This window comes from Amphiura filiformis, chromosome 7 (genome assembly GCF_039555335.1).
Source record: "Amphiura filiformis chromosome 7, Afil_fr2py, whole genome shotgun sequence".
In the NCBI taxonomy this organism is placed as follows: Eukaryota; Metazoa; Echinodermata; class Ophiuroidea; order Amphilepidida; family Amphiuridae; genus Amphiura; species Amphiura filiformis.
In genome coordinates, this window is record NC_092634.1 from 21,382,422 (window position 1) to 21,400,663 (window position 18,242).

General features: G+C 37.0%; 1 protein-coding gene across 1 annotated transcript in view; it reads left to right on the forward strand.

Moving 5' to 3' along the window:
• Positions 1-18,242, forward strand: part of LOC140157709 (uncharacterized) — a 46,770-nt gene that overhangs the window by 15,361 nt on the left and 13,167 nt on the right. The window contains exons 3-7 of the mRNA XM_072180950.1: positions 818-880; positions 1,673-1,872; positions 11,897-12,062; positions 12,094-12,465; positions 17,304-17,377. Coding sequence (XP_072037051.1) covers positions 818-880; positions 1,673-1,872; positions 11,897-12,062; positions 12,094-12,465; positions 17,304-17,377 — 875 coding nt within the window. The remainder of the gene's footprint in view (positions 1-817; positions 881-1,672; positions 1,873-11,896; positions 12,063-12,093; positions 12,466-17,303; positions 17,378-18,242) is intronic.

An 18,242-nucleotide genomic window follows, 5' to 3' on the forward strand; every position in this document is an offset into this window, starting at 1 on the left:
ACACTGGGGGATAAAAAAAAGCCTGGGTGCCTGGTTAATATAAGCCTTGTGCTGAAGGTATTCAAGTAAAATAACCCAACCTGAACCTCAAAAAGAGGGGTTGAGTAACACATAGGGGAACCCAATTCCACCCAAACCTTTGGGTAGCATGGTACTATATTTTCAATGGTGCCCAAACTTCAAACCCTCCCCCCATTTCCCATGAATATGTGCTCAGCTATAGTTCAAAGGATAGAGACAAAGCTATCGATAATATCCTTTCAGCTACGACCACAGCAGCTGAAGGGATTATCCCATTATGCTTTGCGGTACCATAACAGAACTGAATATGCCATAGAAAATGTACACAAAATCCCTCACTTCATATAACTCGCTTAAATCAGGGAAGCTTAGACTTTTGTTTGAAAAAATATGACCCCTATTGTGAAACTATCCATAGCTCTCAATATCTAAGCGGCTCTTGTTTATATTTTGTATACATTTGCTATGGGGTATGCATATATTATACTGCAATGCATGATGGGATACTCCTTTCAGCTGCTGTGAGCTACGACAATGATCATCGATCAGAACCAAAACAAAAACCAGGAACTAGAAATGGCCCATTGTCATGACTGTACCTTACCCCCAATATACCGACTTCCGAGTCATTGTCATGATTGTAGCTGCTGATTTCTTGGTTTTCAAATCAGTTAAGATCTGTAAATGTATTAGTAATTTGGGGATGTATTTTAAAGAATAATCCACACTATAAAGAATTTATTTATTCATACATTCTTCATAAATCATGTAACTTGAATTGCTGTCTTTTTTGCAGGTAATTTTATGTACTTCATGGGTATCAACTTAATGATGCTGTTGGGGAGTCGATTAATAGCAGGTAATTATATAAAACTTACTTAGACTAATTTCAAGATAGGTTTGATGACAGATAAAGCAAAACAATTGTATATCTCACAACGGCTGCATGCAGGCAAAAAATTATCACGATATTGGCTGTAGCACAATGTTTTCTAAGCTTTAAAACAATGTCAATTTTGAGACTATCGCAACAAAAATTACTTTAAAAGGTAGTACAAGATTCTAACAAATTTACTTGGATACAGCTAAACAAGTTTACTGTATGTGTGCAGCAAATAAACCTTTTTGTGATTTGGTGTCCAAAGGAAGCCAAGCCATAATGTAAAAAAAAGCTAATGAAAAGTTTTGATTGACAATATTTTATCCCTAGAAGAGCTGCTAACTATATAGTAATGATTTTGCTAGTGTTTTATACTGATATTACTGTAAAGAATACCGACTTGCTAAGGAATACTGTTAATACTTTTTTACATGACAGAGTGGAAACACTGATTTTGAAATCTTGAGAAATGAGAATATTGACATGTGTTTTAAGAAGGATCACACCTCTGCCCTAGTCTAAGAAAACAAGTTAAAAGTACAGAAAATGAGAACTACCTGCCGATTGGCCAAAATGAACATTTTGTCCAATTTTGAACCAATCAAGGAGGGTATTAATAAGATCATCTGCAAATCCAAGTTTGACCATATATAGTTTAAAGCCTAGTCATAATAGGCAATTGAAATATCAACCAATCAGAAATGCTGTTAGATGTTCAGTAGTGTCCAGGGGGTTAATACTTAATTTATGTTGATTTCTCCATCAATCTAGGTATTGGTGCTGGGGTAGGGTCATCACTCTTTGCTCAAATTGCCAGAACAACAACCGAAGCAGAAAGGGCAGCAGCTATCTCTGTGGCAATGGCAGCTCGTCAGGTTGGTCTACTATTTGGGCCAGGTCTGAATCTCTTTCTACAACATTTTGATTTCTGGATAGGTCCATGGAAGGCGGATGCATACTCATCTGCTGGGGTAAGTTTTACTAACAGGAGGCTCCTGAGCTACCTTGCCCCTTACCTCCACACATTCTTTCCCCAGATATCAGACTCCGAAGATCTGTATTATCACATGACCTCATGGTTCATATACCAAGATCAAAGTCCCTCTAATTTTTGCAGAACTGCACCTGACTTTGTGTGCCCCCCACCCTATTGAAAATTCCTGGATCCACTCCTGTTAGCGATAATTATACAAACTTTCTATAATATGAATATTATTGGAAATAAGAATGCCATATCGAGGGTTGAGAACCAGAAAGCCTTAAATCACAATGTGTCACATCTCTAACCTTGATGTATTATTCTTCAGAAAGATATGTCATGATGATGATAAGTTTTCATAAAAAATAGGTCTATATATATCTATAAAGATGCATCATCATGATGATAAGCTTTCATAAAAAATGGGTCTCTGGGTGATAAAAGTAGAAAAACATATGGCATAATGGCATTTAGTGAAAAATTTAGTGTAAAAACATGGTGTCTGTGGGTGACAGCAGAATCAAAATCATCTGTTTTGTGACATACAATGCATCATGCATAGGCCATAGGTGTTGTTTTTAAAGAAAAATCTAATTTGCATGATGATAGTATTGAGGCACTCTGGATCGAGATCAATTTGCCACATACAAAGCCTCTCCTTCTTGGTACAGTTTACAGAGTACCCAACTCGAAGGTAGATTACATTGACAAATTAGATCAAGTATTTCAAAACCACACCTCCATATATGATGATGTAATAATTGTAGGTGATTTTAATTTAGACTTATGTAAAAGGTATGAGGCAAGTAAAGTAAATACTCTTGCCACTCACAGTAACATGAAACAACTTATTAAAGATTATACAAGAATAACTGAAACAAGTAAAACTAAAATTGATTTAGCATTTGTTACCAAACCAGATAAGATATCATCTTCAGGAGTTCATAATCTTGGTCTTAGTGATCATTGCATGATTTATATAATACGTAAAAATAAAAAAGTTAAACTTCCTCCAAAAACAATTAAAACTCGTTCTTTCACAAAATTTAATCCTAATGACTTTGTTGAAAACATCAAGAACATAAACTGGAATGAAATCAAAAATTATAATGATGTTAATTGTGCTTGGGATGTTTGGAAGCAAAAATTTAATGATGTTTGTGACAAACATGCCCCACTTAAAGAGAAAAGAATTAAAGGTCATCTTCCTGAGTGGATTAATGGGGATTACATTAAACTGACTAAAGATAGAGATTACTTCTTTTCAAAAGCACATAAAACTAATGATCCAGAAGATTGGAAGATGGCTAAGTCTTTAAGAAACAAAGTAAATAACTTAAATAAACACTTAAAAAAGAAATATTGTACTGATGCCATTGAAGAAAATGTAAATAATTCTACTAAGTTATGGAAAACAATAAAAAAACTTATTCCAAGAAATAATGCAAGTGTCAGATCTGTTCAAACTGATGATGGGTTTACAACATGTAATAAAGACATTGCCAATGAATTCAACTCATTCTTTACATCAATTGGAATTACTCTAGCTCAAAAATTTGATAATGTAAATAAAAGTGATGATGCTAATGATGTTACTAATGATGAATGTAATAATGATGATGTATCTACTGTCTGTTCAATTAGCTTAGATTCTTGAATTTTTAAGATATTTGAAAAAATAAAAACTTGTGGCCAAAGTCATCAAAGAAAAGTGTTAGCACAGCCTTAGACCTAACGTGATTTATACTTTTCAAATTCCAAAGTCCAATTTAAAACCCCATTTCTTTTCAATTTTGCCTCATTTTAGGCAGTTACTTGGGTCCACCGAAAAGGTTCGCGACCTTTTTACAAATCGAGTGGGACGGTCCATTCTCAAGTTAGGGCATAGACCCTATCCAATTTAGCAAAACAATCTGACCACCAATCTGTCCTGTCATTTCAATTGTTATACCGTTCCGGTTATTGGATAGGTTCTATAGGTGATGATGGTCCACCGGTTTTTGTTATACTTAATTATATGGCGCGATTACGTTTTATGCATAACATTATTCTGTGCATTATTTTTTCCTAAACAATGACATTAGAATTATGAATTTCGTTCTTATTTCAACTGGTTTACAATGTAAATTGAGTTTTGTTTAATACCACCATTCCTTCCCAAGAATATCATCATTCGCTTGATGTTTTCAGACACAATGACTTTACAAGAATTGTTTTCTGTAACCTGTTTGTTTTAAATAATATTTTCTTGTACAAAAGTTCTTTTATTTCACAGTTTTTCAGCCTATTCAACAAACAAAACGAAATAACAAATATAAAATAAATGTGTAGTTTATAATAGGCCTATTATAGGTCTACACCTTCTCAGACCCATTCTCAGACCCATTCGCACAATCAATCAATCAATCAATCAATCAATCAATCAATCAATCAATCAATCAATCAGTCAATCAATCAATCAATCAATCAAACAATCAAACAATCAATCAATCAATCAATCAATCAATCAATCAATCAATCAATAAATAAATAAATAAATCAATAAATCAATAAATAAATAAATAAATAAATAAACAAGGAATGTATTTATATAAGCTGGGCCTATTTTAGAAAACCTTAATTCATAAATAATAACTTAATGTTTCAACAGTAGGGTTTCAACACAAATTAGGCATAGGCCTACTGGCAAATATTTTGCTGGACAAATTATACTTCCGGATGCGGATGGTCGAATAAATACTATCTCTGCGCATTGTGACATTCGTCCCCATTGCTCTAAATGGATTGATTCAAAAAAGTTTATGGTACCCGACGTTCTACGGCTTTTTATAAAAATATCGTGGGAAAAGACCAAAATTGAAAAGAAATGCGGTTTTAAATTGAACTTTAGAATTTGAAAAGTATAAATCACGTTAGGTCTAAGGCTGTGCTAACACTTTTCTTTGATGACTTTGACCACAAGTTTTTATTTTTTCAAATATCTTAAAAATTCAAGAATCTAAGCTAATTGAACAGAGAGTAGTAATTTCAATTTTGATTTTATTACTCCTTCTTTTGTATTTGACGAAATTTGTAATTTTTCTAATAAGAAATCTTCTGGTCTTGATAATTTCAATGTGAAACTTTTGAAACTTTCTGCACCAATTATATGTGACGCTCTTGCTTATATATGTAATCTGTCATTGTACACTTCTGTATTTCCTTCTGATTGGAAACTTGCAAAAGTCACACCTATTTATAAAGATGGTGACAAATCAGATGTAAGTAACTATAGACCTATCTCTGTATTAAGCATTATTTCTAAGATTTTGGAACGTGCTGTTCATAATCAATTATATTCTTATTTATCTAAACATGGTATTCTTCATTCATCTCAATCTGGTTTTAGGAGTAACCACTCAACCACTACAACCCTTCTTGACACCTCTGACTACATTCTTACAAATATGAATGTTGGAAAATTAACTGGTGCAATTTTCCTTGACCTCAAGAAGGCTTTTGATACCATCAATCATAGTCTTCTAATTAACAAATTAAAGCAATGTGGTATTTCTGGCTCATGTCTAAAATGGTTTATATCTTATCTTAGTAATAGGTCACAAGCTGTTAATATTTCTTCTACTATGTCTGACTTTAAAGATGTGAATATTGGTATTCGCAAGGTACAATCTTAGGACCTTTATTGTTTATCATTTTGTAAATTCACTTCCAAACTCTGTTAACTGTAAAACTATAATGTATGCAGATGACACAACTCTTATATGTAGTTCTAATGATGCATCAATTCTTCAAGCAGAATTAAATGATAATTTGTCTAATGTTGCCTCTTGGTTGAATGAAAACAATCTCACATTGAATATCAAGAAAACAAAACTCATGATTTTTGGCACAAGTTATATGGTGAATACATTTGATGATATTGATGTTTCATACAATGGTAGTAATATTGAAAGAGTTGATAAATTCAAGTATCTTGGTGTTGTATTTGATGAATTATTATCTTGGAATGAACACGTAAGCCATATTTCTTCTAATATCTCAAAGCGCATTGGCATAATCCGTAGACTTAGGTATTATCTTCCAAATGATACCCTTAAAATGCTTGCCAATGCCCTTGTCATGCCACACTTTGACTATTGTAGTCCTGTTTGGTCAAATTGCATAAACACCCTTTTAACTTCACTTCAAGTGCACCATAATAGACTTGCTCGTACTCTTTTGTCAGCAGATATAAGAACTCCTATTAATGATATGATGGAGTCTCTTAACTGGGATAAACTACATACAAGATGGGAAAAACAACTTCTGATAATTGTGTTCAAGTGTCTTACCCATAATGCACCATCTTACTTATCCTCTCAATTTATTTATATGCAATCTCTTCATACTCATGGTACCAGAAGCCAAACTTTCAATTCTCTTGCCATTCCAAAATGGAACATAAATCCTGGCAAGAGAACTTTTCACTACAGATCATGTTATGCTTGGAATGAACTCCCTCAAGACATTATTATTATTATTATTATTATTAAACGACACTTATAGAGCGCTATATTAAAATTGTCAAAGCGCTTTACAATAAAAACATTAAAATGCAGATACAAGAATATACATCAAACTATATCTTAAAAAGTACATAATTATTAAGAAATATACATGATATACATATTAAAATCACATGAAAAATACACATTAAAAAATTTAAGTAAAACCAAAGAACTAATGAGTGTGGCAAGAAAATCAAAATAAACATGAAACCTGGGGAAAATGAGGCAAACCCCTTCTGTCAACGTATTTAAGAAACAAATCCCTATTCAGGTGGGAAGAGGTACGTTTTTAGGTGCTTCTTAAACACGTTGACAGAAGGTGCAAAACGAAGATGACCTGGAAGTGCGTTCCAGTGGCGTGGGCCAGCCGAACAGAAGGCGTTGTCACCCATGGATCGTGAAGTGCGCGGAACATGAAGCAAATAGTTATTGCTGGATCGCATGTTATCTCTACCAGGAACGAGAGGACGAGGTGATCCGACAAGTAGGCGGAGCTACATCATGCAGAGCTTTGAACACTATCAGCAGCACTTTGAAGATGATCCTTTCGCAACTGGCAGCCAGTGAAGGTCTCTAAGCAAAGGTGCAGATGGTTCCAGTCTATTGCATTTGTAGACAACTTTGGCGGCTCTATTTTGAAGCCTCTGCAGTTGTTTCCTATCCTTTGCCGAAATGCCAAGTAGAAGTGAGTTCGCATAGTCGAGTCTAGACAAAATGAGAGACCTAGCAAGATGGTGACAGCTTTCTGTTGTGATATACCTCCGAATTCTGTACATGTTTCTGAGATGAAAGTTCACTGATTTAGTGAGTGATTTCACATGAGCATTCATGGACATTGTTTGATCGAAGACAACTCCAAGGTTCTTAATGGTCGAAGAGGGTCTAATGTCCATATTACCAATTTTGATAGATACAGTCTGTAACTTCTTTAGATTATGAGACTAACCTGCTACAAAAACTCCGCTTTGGAATCATTGAGCTTCAACAAATTCGCCATCATCCATTGTCGAATAGCATTGATACAAGACGATAATCTGGATAAGGCAAGTTCAGCAGCACCATCAATCTTTGGGTCAAAGGAAAAGTACAGCTGCACGTCGTCAGCATAAATGTGATAGCAAATCCCAAACTCTCTGATAATATGTCCAATGCAGTAGGTGTAAAGAACAAAGAAGAGTGGTCCAAGGACCGATCCTTGTGGTAGTCCGTAATTCAGATCATATTTTTCAGATGATACAGCACCTACTGAAACGCGAAAGTTTCTGCTCTGTAGATAGCTTTTAATCCAGTTAAGAGCCATACCAGTGATATTGAATGTGCGTGACAAGCGGTTTAGAAGGATGACGTGGTCTACCGTGTTAAAGCGGCAGAGAGGTCAAGAAGCACTACAAACACCGCTCTGCCGCAATCCATGTCTTTCAATATGTCTGTTTTGACCCTTAGCAGTGCCGTTTCGGTACTATGCCTAGCCCTGTACGCCGACTGAAACTCTTCCTGGAGACCATGAGACTGAAGGTGTTCTTTGAGTTGAACAGAAGCAATTTTCTCCATGATTTTGGAGTAATAGCTTAAGTTGGAGACAGGACGATAATTCTGTAAGACATTCTTGTCAAGAGAAGGCTTTTTTAAGACCGGACAAACTACAGCCTCACGCAGTGCGTGTGGAAACTCACCACTACTGAACGATTTGTTAACAAGGACTGTAAGGACATTGCACAAAACATCAATATTATCTTTAAAGAGCCACACTGGAAGTGTATCAAGGATACATGACTTGTTAGCAGAGTTTAGAACAGTCTTTTTGATGACTTCAGCACTAACAGGCTTAAAACTGTCAAATACCTGTACACTATCATCACACAGAATGTCACTAGGATTACTTACACTACTACGTGTGCCACTATTGACACAGAATTCTTGTCTAATTTTAGCAACTTTGTTGATAAAAAATCTGGCAAATGAATCACTCAACTCTAAGGCTGAGTCGCAACATGGTAAAGACTTGGAATTCTTATTTAGCAGTCTATTTAGCACAACAAACATATTTTTACAGTCAGATGATTCAAGTGCTTCATTATAATACACCTCTTTGGCACTTTGAATGAGTTTGTTGACTCTATTAGATTGTTCAATATAAGCAACATGGTCAAGATCAGTTCTTGTCTTACGCCATTTACGTTCTAACCTTCTTCGTTTGCACCTTTCATCATTTATTTCTTGATTATACCACGGAAAGCGGGGTCTCAAGCTTCGAGAACGTGTCTGAGAAGGTGCATGGGCATCAAGAACACTAGAAACAGACGATTCGAGCTGCCCAAGCATCTCATCAGCAGTACCTCGAAGATCCAGACCCTCAATTTCAGAAGTAAGATTTTGAGTGAATTCAGATTTGTCCATACATTTGAAATTTCTTACAGATGATGTAACTCTTAAAGGTGCAGGTTTTGCACAATTAATTACACAGTCAATGAGCATATGATCAGAACCTAAAGATGGAAGCACACAACATCCGTAGAAACTTTTCTTCCATGACCCTTAATACTTTTAAAAACTGTATTTCAGATTTGTGATTAAAATTTTATCAATTTCCACAAATTTATTCAACTTTTTGTCTTTTCTTTATATCTGATTGCCAAACATGTACATTGTTATAATATTATTAGTATTTAATCATGTAACTATTTGTGTTACCAGACCTGATGCAAAAATGAACCTGATGTACAATGTAAATAATGTATCATGTAACTTTTGATTCCATGCATTGCTTTTAATTTAATTTATATTAACCTCTGTCATGAAATTGTACAATGTATATGTATATTGTGAATTGTCACTCAGGGCCCCCTTGGAGATCAGTACTAGTTACTGAAGGGGCTACCCTGGTTAAAGAAAGATTAAATAAATAAATAAATAAATAACCATACTAAGTGAGTGCCCTACCTCCAGTTGAAGAAAGAGAAGTGACAAGAAGGAAACTGATAAAATATGTGATAAGCTGATCACCATGTAACCAAAGTTGGAATTTAATATGAAGTTCCATAGGAAGCTTTATGTTATGATAATCATAAAATCTAATTCTTTCGAGTTTGAAATCAAAAGAATGCAATTAGACCTGGCATATTATTTTTTATTATTTAAAGCCATGATGTACGATCTTATAATGTGAAATTGGTTTATTTTTTTCAAACCTGATTTTTTGGCATATTTTTTGGCATATTTGTAATGTTTATCCATGTCCCAAACAACTAAATGGAATCAGCCAAATTTGTTGTGTTTGTAGGTCAACAGAACAATTTTGACATAAAGTTGTAATTATGACTTTTTGTCCGCCAATAGAACTCTGTGTTAAACAGCCAAAATAGCCGGTGGTGTTGCTTTCACTTTCCCTTGTTATTTAAGCTTAAAAACAGAAAGCCTTCCTGGCAGTTATTACTAATAGTATTTAGCATTTGGGGTAAAGAATAACAAAATTTTTACCACACATTTTCATTTTTCTATTCAGCCCATTGTCTTCATTCATTTCCTTATCCCTCTCATCTCCATTCATGACATCCCACTTCCTGCCCTAATTGATAGTTCCCAGGAACCACTTATGTCTTCTATTGTCTTGCTAATTTCCTTTTCCTTTATGTCCATGTCACTATATATATGCGTGTTTGTGTGTTGTCTTGTCACTTTACCTTTGATAAAGATCCTGCTAGGATCGAAAGCTCAGGCCCCTAAACTTTGAAAAATTAAATTTGTCGGAAATCGAACATTATGGCTTTAAAGATAAATTTTCTGTTATTTTAAAGATTTGGCTTCTGACCACGATACATTGTAACTGATGCACGCTTCAGAAATAGCGTTTGTTTATTGATACAAGTTCTATATAATTTAGCAAGAAAGTTTACTTTCACAAGTATTCAAACATTTCAATCAAAACAGAAATGTCAGTTTCATTTCAAGCAAACTGTTCAGGGGTTACTTGTCACATAATAAAGATATTTATAGTACAAATAAAATTAAATTTTTGCTTTATATTATTAAGGGCTCATATTGAAATACCCTACCACGTTTTCACACAGAAAGAAGGCAGGATTCCCCTCACTAAGCTCGGTCATAAAATGGATGGATTATATGCATCAGTGATACACCCTGCCGAGGATTTTAACAAAAGAAGGCTAGCACAGGAAAGCTGCAGGATGGCGCACACCTTCCTGTGTAAGGGAATTTCAATATGAGCCCTAATAATAAAAGTAAATCATATAATTTTAACACTAAAACCCACTTGTAAATTATTTTTGGGGTGCATTCAATTGAAACAGTTTATCACTTTTTCACGCTCATATTGGTTGATATTATAGATAGACTAGATTTTGCGGTCCTCGGGTTGGGTGGTTCTTGTGACTATCTCTAATTACCCAACACCCGTTACCCATATAGGCCTACTTGCCCTGACCTTTTAAACTACTAATAGGCCTCTGCATGTCTGCCATTTTGGAATCCGATGAGATGCACCTGCAGTGCACGATTAACCACACTGTAATGCTTTCGATGCTCAGACTGCGCCTGTTGGTATACTCCAGCAAGACTACGCGATAAGCCAAGACACAATACGCTTTTGAAAGCACGTGTTAGTGAGCCTACGCGCGCCGATAGCGCCATGGACAGAGGGACGGATGGACACGCCATGATTAGTATTATGATGCATGAACTTGATAAATGTAATGAATTATAACACAGACATTTTTATTTTTCTGATTACAGTTCTGACAATACTTGTTCTCTGTCCAATTTACGAAATTTCGGATTAAAACATGTTTTCCTTGTTTCTTTCACTTAAAAGTGCACAATTTTTCATACATGCAACACCAGAGATTTTTTGCCCCCTCCCTCCCTTCCTCATTTGCTGAAAATGCCAGTCAGAATTAGACTTACGGTTCCAGAGATATGACCATTTTTTGCTCAGAACAATAAAATACAAAGTAAGCTGAATACTATTATTGGCTATATCGCAAAATCAATATTTCCAACATCCGACTCATTGCTTGATGATCAGATCACATAATGTACATGGAAAAATGGCAAAGATGTTGAAATGATCCTTAAAGCATCATAATCATAGGCCTAGGCTTGTTGATATGGGTAGTAAAGCTTTCACACACAATTAATAATCACACCCCATGCATGCTCAGTTTCAGGCAAATGGCTACCTTATTGGAGGCCTATAATCCCATATTATGATGCTCCTAGACATAGAGTGCACTTTTCCTTTCCCTTTTCCTTCTCCTTTTTCCCCTTTTCTTTTCTTCTGACATTTTCAGTTGGAGGATGGAGAGGCATAGTGTGCTGGGCCCGTTGGATACACCAAGTACACTGAAGTTATAAATTTGTTTCTAGATATACATTAAAAATTGGCAATGTTTTGTGTGTAAATGCCCAAATGTGAGTTATTCTGATTTAGTAAATTGCTTCTTTTACTTCCAGCTATTCATGTGCGCTCTGTGGATTCTGCTCCAAATATTTATTTTCCTATTTTACTTTGATTTACCGCCGATAGAAGAAGGAAAAAGGAAAAACTCACAAGAAGGTGAAGAATCATCAAGTGAAGACTCACAGTCTGAAAATCAAGAAAGTAGACGTTTAAGCAACAGTACAACGTTATTATAAGTGGTCGTCCTAAAACAGTAACAAATCAAAATTGTCTCAAAGCCTACCTGCAAACGGTGGGTATTCTGGGAGCTTCGAAGAAGGTGGTATCATCAATATCGCTCCCATGTGGGGATCGAATTCAGTAGTCGCCGATGCTCGATCGAGGGCGTTTTCCACAACATCGTGGAATCGTGAGCTGACCTATCCAACAGATCATGTGGATATCAAGCATGATCCAATGGTGAATGTAGACTTGGAAAAAGATGATCTTTATGATCCACCTGAGGTTGATAGCGTGAAAGAAAATGGGGATCAGCAAAATGGCAGTTCTGGCTACGGGTCAACCGGACAGGGTACGGGCACACTGAGTGATGAGAAACGACCTGTTAGAACATGGCAAGAAGGTAAATTATATAATGGCCCACAGACTACTACAGACCATGTATTCAGTCAAAGTCCCTATGCATTGTATGCTGTTAATTCTCGCATATTCATGGGGGCCGATAGTTTGATCGTACCGTGTCTAATAATCATGCCAGCATTGCATGTCTTCACGTACATCATATAGTGATAGAGCATTGCGTGCCCGTAAATATATGCGTTTTGGCAGTCACATTTCATGGAACAATCGGCCCTCATTATCGGGTGATTCTGAGACTTTGCCTGCTTGGATGCGGTCTGTTATCTTTTTCGTCTATGTAATAGCCAGTATAACACTACCAGATTTTTATTGCTACTGCCCCCAGAGGTCCCGGGGGGGTCACTCGCATACCAAAGTGGTATGCATGCTCGTCCCAGCACCTTAAAAATGGACCCTAAATGGCGTAATCAGTGTGGCACAATTTCACCCCTTATTGGCGTAAGACTCCGAAATTTAGCCCCTAAAATATGGCGTAATTCGGTGTAAAAAACTAAAATGGACCCCTAAATGGCGTAAATTCTAAAACAAACCCACTGAAGTTGAGAAAATATACCCTAAATGTCGAAACTTTACCTGAAAAACACCCTTTTCTCTCAAAACGTCGACGCCGCCACAAGGCCAAAAATCACCCCTTTTTCGCCGTTTTTGGGGACGAGCATGCGTACCACTTTGGTATGTGAGTGATCCCCCCGGGCCAGAGGTACACTGCTGTCCAGTGTGTGTACTGTATGTGTGATTCCGATGTGTGTACTTTCAGTACCCTCACTGGTACTCAGTGTCTTAGCTAGCCACCCGTCTGGCCGTCATTTTAGACGGGGAATTTGCTCCTGGGACGGGCAAAATTAATCCCTTTGACAGATGCCACATTATAATTGTAGGTGTTTAGAAAGTCTGTTGACCTTTTTAGTAATCCAGGTTTGTAAAACAAGGCTATAGCAGCACATATTTGAACTCTACAACCCCCCAGTGGGCTGTAGAAGTCTGGTAAATGTTTTGAAGGTCATATTGGGACAGGCACATTTATTCAAATGACGGGCAAACCTGAATTTCTAGCTAAGACCCTGCCAAAAGTAGCTGTGTGCAGTGCACTTCTGAGGACGGCACTGTAAGAATCTAGTACTGGTAGTAGTGAGTATACACGGATCCAACTTGACACATTCCTACACCTCACTGGCAGCCATAGCTGGGGCCTTCAATCCATTTTACGCGACGCCAGTATCACAGGCATGCAGCATTTACGGCTCCCGTGACGCGGCGCAAGTGCTATTTCTGTATATCAGTGCTCCCTTCAAACAGTGAAAGCTAAAATTTGTGCATGCATTTCAACAAAAATAGTCATGAGATCGTTTTAGGCCAAAATCTATTCAGGACGAGGTATTATGAGAGCAGGTCTGTTGTTTCCCCCATCAAGAAGGGTGCCATTACCTATTCTTGCCCTGGGCACCACCACAGAGCTTCTTTCTAGGGTATGTGGCCCCACAAACCCAGGCTCCCACCTGGGTGAAACTTTGATACAAGAGTGCTAATGTAATTTATCCAGTCATTAACCCTATTGATTGTAATCCCACACTTCGTAAATTCCACTGTGTAGAGGTACCATGTAATATGATTACACAGCCGTGACGTTAGTCACGGCTGTGTCTTTTTTCTTACAGGTTCTTTCTTTCTTTTACACAGCCGTGGACGTTAGTCACGGCTGTGTCTTTTTCTTACAGGTTCTTTCTTCTTTCTTTCTTTCTTCTTTCTTCTTCTGCAGACCATTCCATTTGCTCTAGCCCTCACATACGTTCACCGATTTTGACCTAACTTGGTCACAACCATCATTGACCATGCCCCTACATGTCACATGAAACTCGTGGGGTCAAAGGTCAAACAGGGGTCATAGGGGTCAAAAACGTGATTTCAACTCAAAATGCTTCTTCTCTCACAGATTACGAGGAGAGTGACACCATTTGCACACATGCATTGTTATTAGCAAGTGTCTATGGGGTCCTCACAGATTTGGGGTCAAAGGTCATTAACGGGTCACTTCCGGTATAAAACGAAAAACCTTCAAAAATTGTTATTTACTAAGAAAAACATAGGACAGTAACGGTATGTTCACAAATAAATTGTAGATACTCTGTGCATTTGTGGTATTTTTTCATTTAGGGTCAAAGGTCATTAAGGGCTACTTCGGTATAAAACGAAATTCCTTTAAAATGCTTCTTCTTCCACAAATTACGTATGACAGTGACGCCACTTGCACACATGCATTGTTATTACCCAGTGTCTATGGGGTCCTCACAAATTTGGAATCAAAGGTCATTAAGGGGTCACTTCCGGTATAAAACGAAAAACCTTCCAAATATTTTATTTGCTAAGAAAAACATTGGAGGGTGATGGTATATTCACACGTGAATTGTGTTTACCTATTGTACATGTGGTGTTTTTTCATTTGGGGTCAAAGGTCATTAAGGGGTCACTTCCGGTCTGAGACGAAAAACCTTCAAAATGCCCCTTTCTGCCACAAATAACATAGCAAAGTGGTGCCACTTGCACCCATACATTGACATTAGCCAATGTCTATGGGCGCTTTATATATTTTGAGGTCAAAGGTCATTAGGGCGTCAAAACACGGCTGTGTTCGTGGTCTTAGACCACAGCTAAGTCTAGTTCTTCTTCTTTCTTCTTCTTTCTTCTTTCTGCCGACCACTACATTTGCTCTAGCACTTACATGCTTACACCGATTTTAACCTAACTTGGTCACAACCATCATTGACCATGCCCCTACATGTCGTATGAAACTCGTGGGGTCAAAGGTCACGCTGGGGTCATAGAGGTCAAAAACGTGATTTCAACTCAAAATGCTTCTTCTCCTACAGATTACGTATGACGGTGACCCCACTTGCACACATGCATTGCTATTACCCAGTGTCTATGGGGTCCTCACAGATTTGGGGTCAAAGGTCATCAAGGGTCACTTCGGTATAAAACGAAAAACCTTCAAAAATTTTTATTTGCTAAGAAAAATATAGGACAGTAACGGTATGTTCACATATAAATTGTAGTTACCCTGTGTATATGTGGTATTTTTTTATTAAGGGTCAAAGGTCATTAAGGGGCCACATCCGGTACAAAACGAAATACCTTTAAAATGCTTCTTCTCCCACAAATTACGTAGGACAGTAACACCACTTGCATACATGCATTGTTATTACCCAGTGTCTATGGGGTCCTCACAGATTTGGGGTCAAAGGTCATTAAGGGGTCACTTCCGGTATAAAACGAAAAACCTTCAATTTTTTTTTTTTTTTGCTAAGAAAAACATAGGACAGTACGGTATGTTCACACATGAATTGTGAGTACCCAATTCATATGTGGTATTTTTTATTTGGGGTCAAATGTCATTAAGGGGTCACTTCGTATAAAACGAAAAACCGTCAACATTTTTTTATTTGCTAAGAAAAACATAGGACAGTAACGGCATTTTCACACATGAATTGTGGGTACCCAATTCATATGTGTTATTTTTTATTTGGGGTCAAATGTCATTAAGGGGTCACTTCCGGTATAAAGCGAAAAACCTTCAAAAAGTCTTATAAGCTAAGAAAAACATAGGACAGTAACGAGTATGTTCACACATGAATTGTGGGTACCCAATTCATATGTGGTATTTTTTATTTGGGGTCAAATGTCATTAAGGGGTCACTTCGGTCTGAGACGAAAAACCTTAAAAATGCCCCTTCTGCCACGAGTAACATAGCAAAGTGGTGCCACATGCACCCATGCATTGACATTAGCCAATGTCTATGGCCGGTTTCATATATTTTGGGGTCAAAGGTCATTAGGGGTAACAACACGGCTGTGTTCGTGGGTTAGACCACAGCTTAGTCTAGTTCTTCTTTCTTTCTGCCGACCACTACATTTGCTCTAGCACTTACATGCTTGTACCGATTTTGACCTAACTTGGTCACAACCATCATTGACCATGCCCCTACATGTCATATGAAACTCGTGGGGTCAAAAAGTCAAGCAGGGGTCATAGGGGTCAAAAACGTGATTTCAACTCAAAATGCTTCTTCTCTCACAGATTACGAGGAGAGTGACACCACTTGCACACATGCATTGCTATTATCCAGTGTCTATGGGGTCCTCACAGATTTGGGGTCAAAGGTCATTAAGGGGTCACTTCCGGTATAAAACGAAAAATCTTCAAAAATTTTTATTTGCTAAGAAAAACATAGGACAGTAACGGTATGTTCACAAATAAATTGTAGTTACTCTGTGCATATGTGGTATTTTTTTATTTAGGGTCAAATGTCATTAAGGGGCTACTTCGTATAAAACGAAATTCCTTTAAAATGCTTCTTCTCCCACAAATTACGTATGACAGTGGCGCCACTTGCACACATGCATTGTTATTACCCAGTGTCTATGGGGTCCTCACAAATTTGGAATCAAAGGTCATTAAGGGGTCACTTCCGGTATAAAACGAAAAACCTTCAAAAAAATTTTATTTGCTAAGAAAAACATTGGAGGGTGATGGTATATTCACACGTGAATTGTGTTTACATATTGTACACGTGGTATTTTTTCATTTGGGGTCAAAGGTCATTAAGGGGTCACTTCCGGTCTGAGACGAAAAACCTTCAAAATGCCCCCTTTCTGCCACAAATAACATAGCAAACTGGTGCCACTTGGACCCATACATTGACATTAGCCAATGTCTGTGGGCGTTTTATATATTTTGAGGTCAAAGGTCATTAAGGCGTCAAAACACGGCTGTGTTCGTGGTCTTAGACCACAGCTAAGTCTAGTTGTCTTTGTTTCATTTTACAGAATATTTAAGAGAGGAAATAGTTGTACTTTTGGCAAGCCAGTTCATATTTTTCTTCAATCAGACAGTTTTAGAGGTATGTATTTTATGTATCATTACTATGACATTGCCCACACTAACAAAATTAAACATTTTTGCACAGCGGCCATCGGCACTGTGCATTGTTTTTACCGCGTTCTTTCTTCTTTCTTCTGTAGCCACATGCTTTCAGGCATGATGACCATACTTGGTCAGTAGAACCGTTTGGTGGTGCCACAGATGTCACATGATCAACTTCCGGTCAAATGTCATCCACTTCCGGTCAATGGCCAAAACTTGGATTTTCACTAAAAATGCTACTCCTCCCACATATTACATAGCACCGTGACGTCACTTACACACATGCATCATCTATAACCAGTGTCTAAAAGTTACTCACAGAATTGGGATCAAAGGTCATTAAGGGGTCACTTCCGGTAAAAGTCTGACAAATTTGTAAAAAATATTCAAAAAATCACTGTCTTAACAAATTACATAGCAGAGAGTCGCCATTAGCACACATGCATCGTTACTAGCCAGGGTCTTTAGGATGCCTACAGTTTTGGGGTCAAAGGTCATTAAGGGGTTACTTCCGGTCAAAAACCAAAATTATCAAAAATGTTTAAAAAATTTTTATCTCAAAATATAAACAGACCAGAGTAATATAACCATCATACATGAATCAGTGTTACCTGATGTATGCATGGTATTTTTTATTTTGGGGTCAAAGGTCATTAAGGGGTCACTTCCTGTTTTTAGCTAAATAACTTCAAGAATTTTTATCTCAACAACTAAACATAGTAGAATTTTTTAATTAAAATTGGAACAACGCATTTTGTCGGTGTACATAAGGTTTTTTTTTTTCATTGAGGTCAAAGGTCATTAAGGGGTCAAAAGGTCAATCATAAATTTAAAAAATCAAA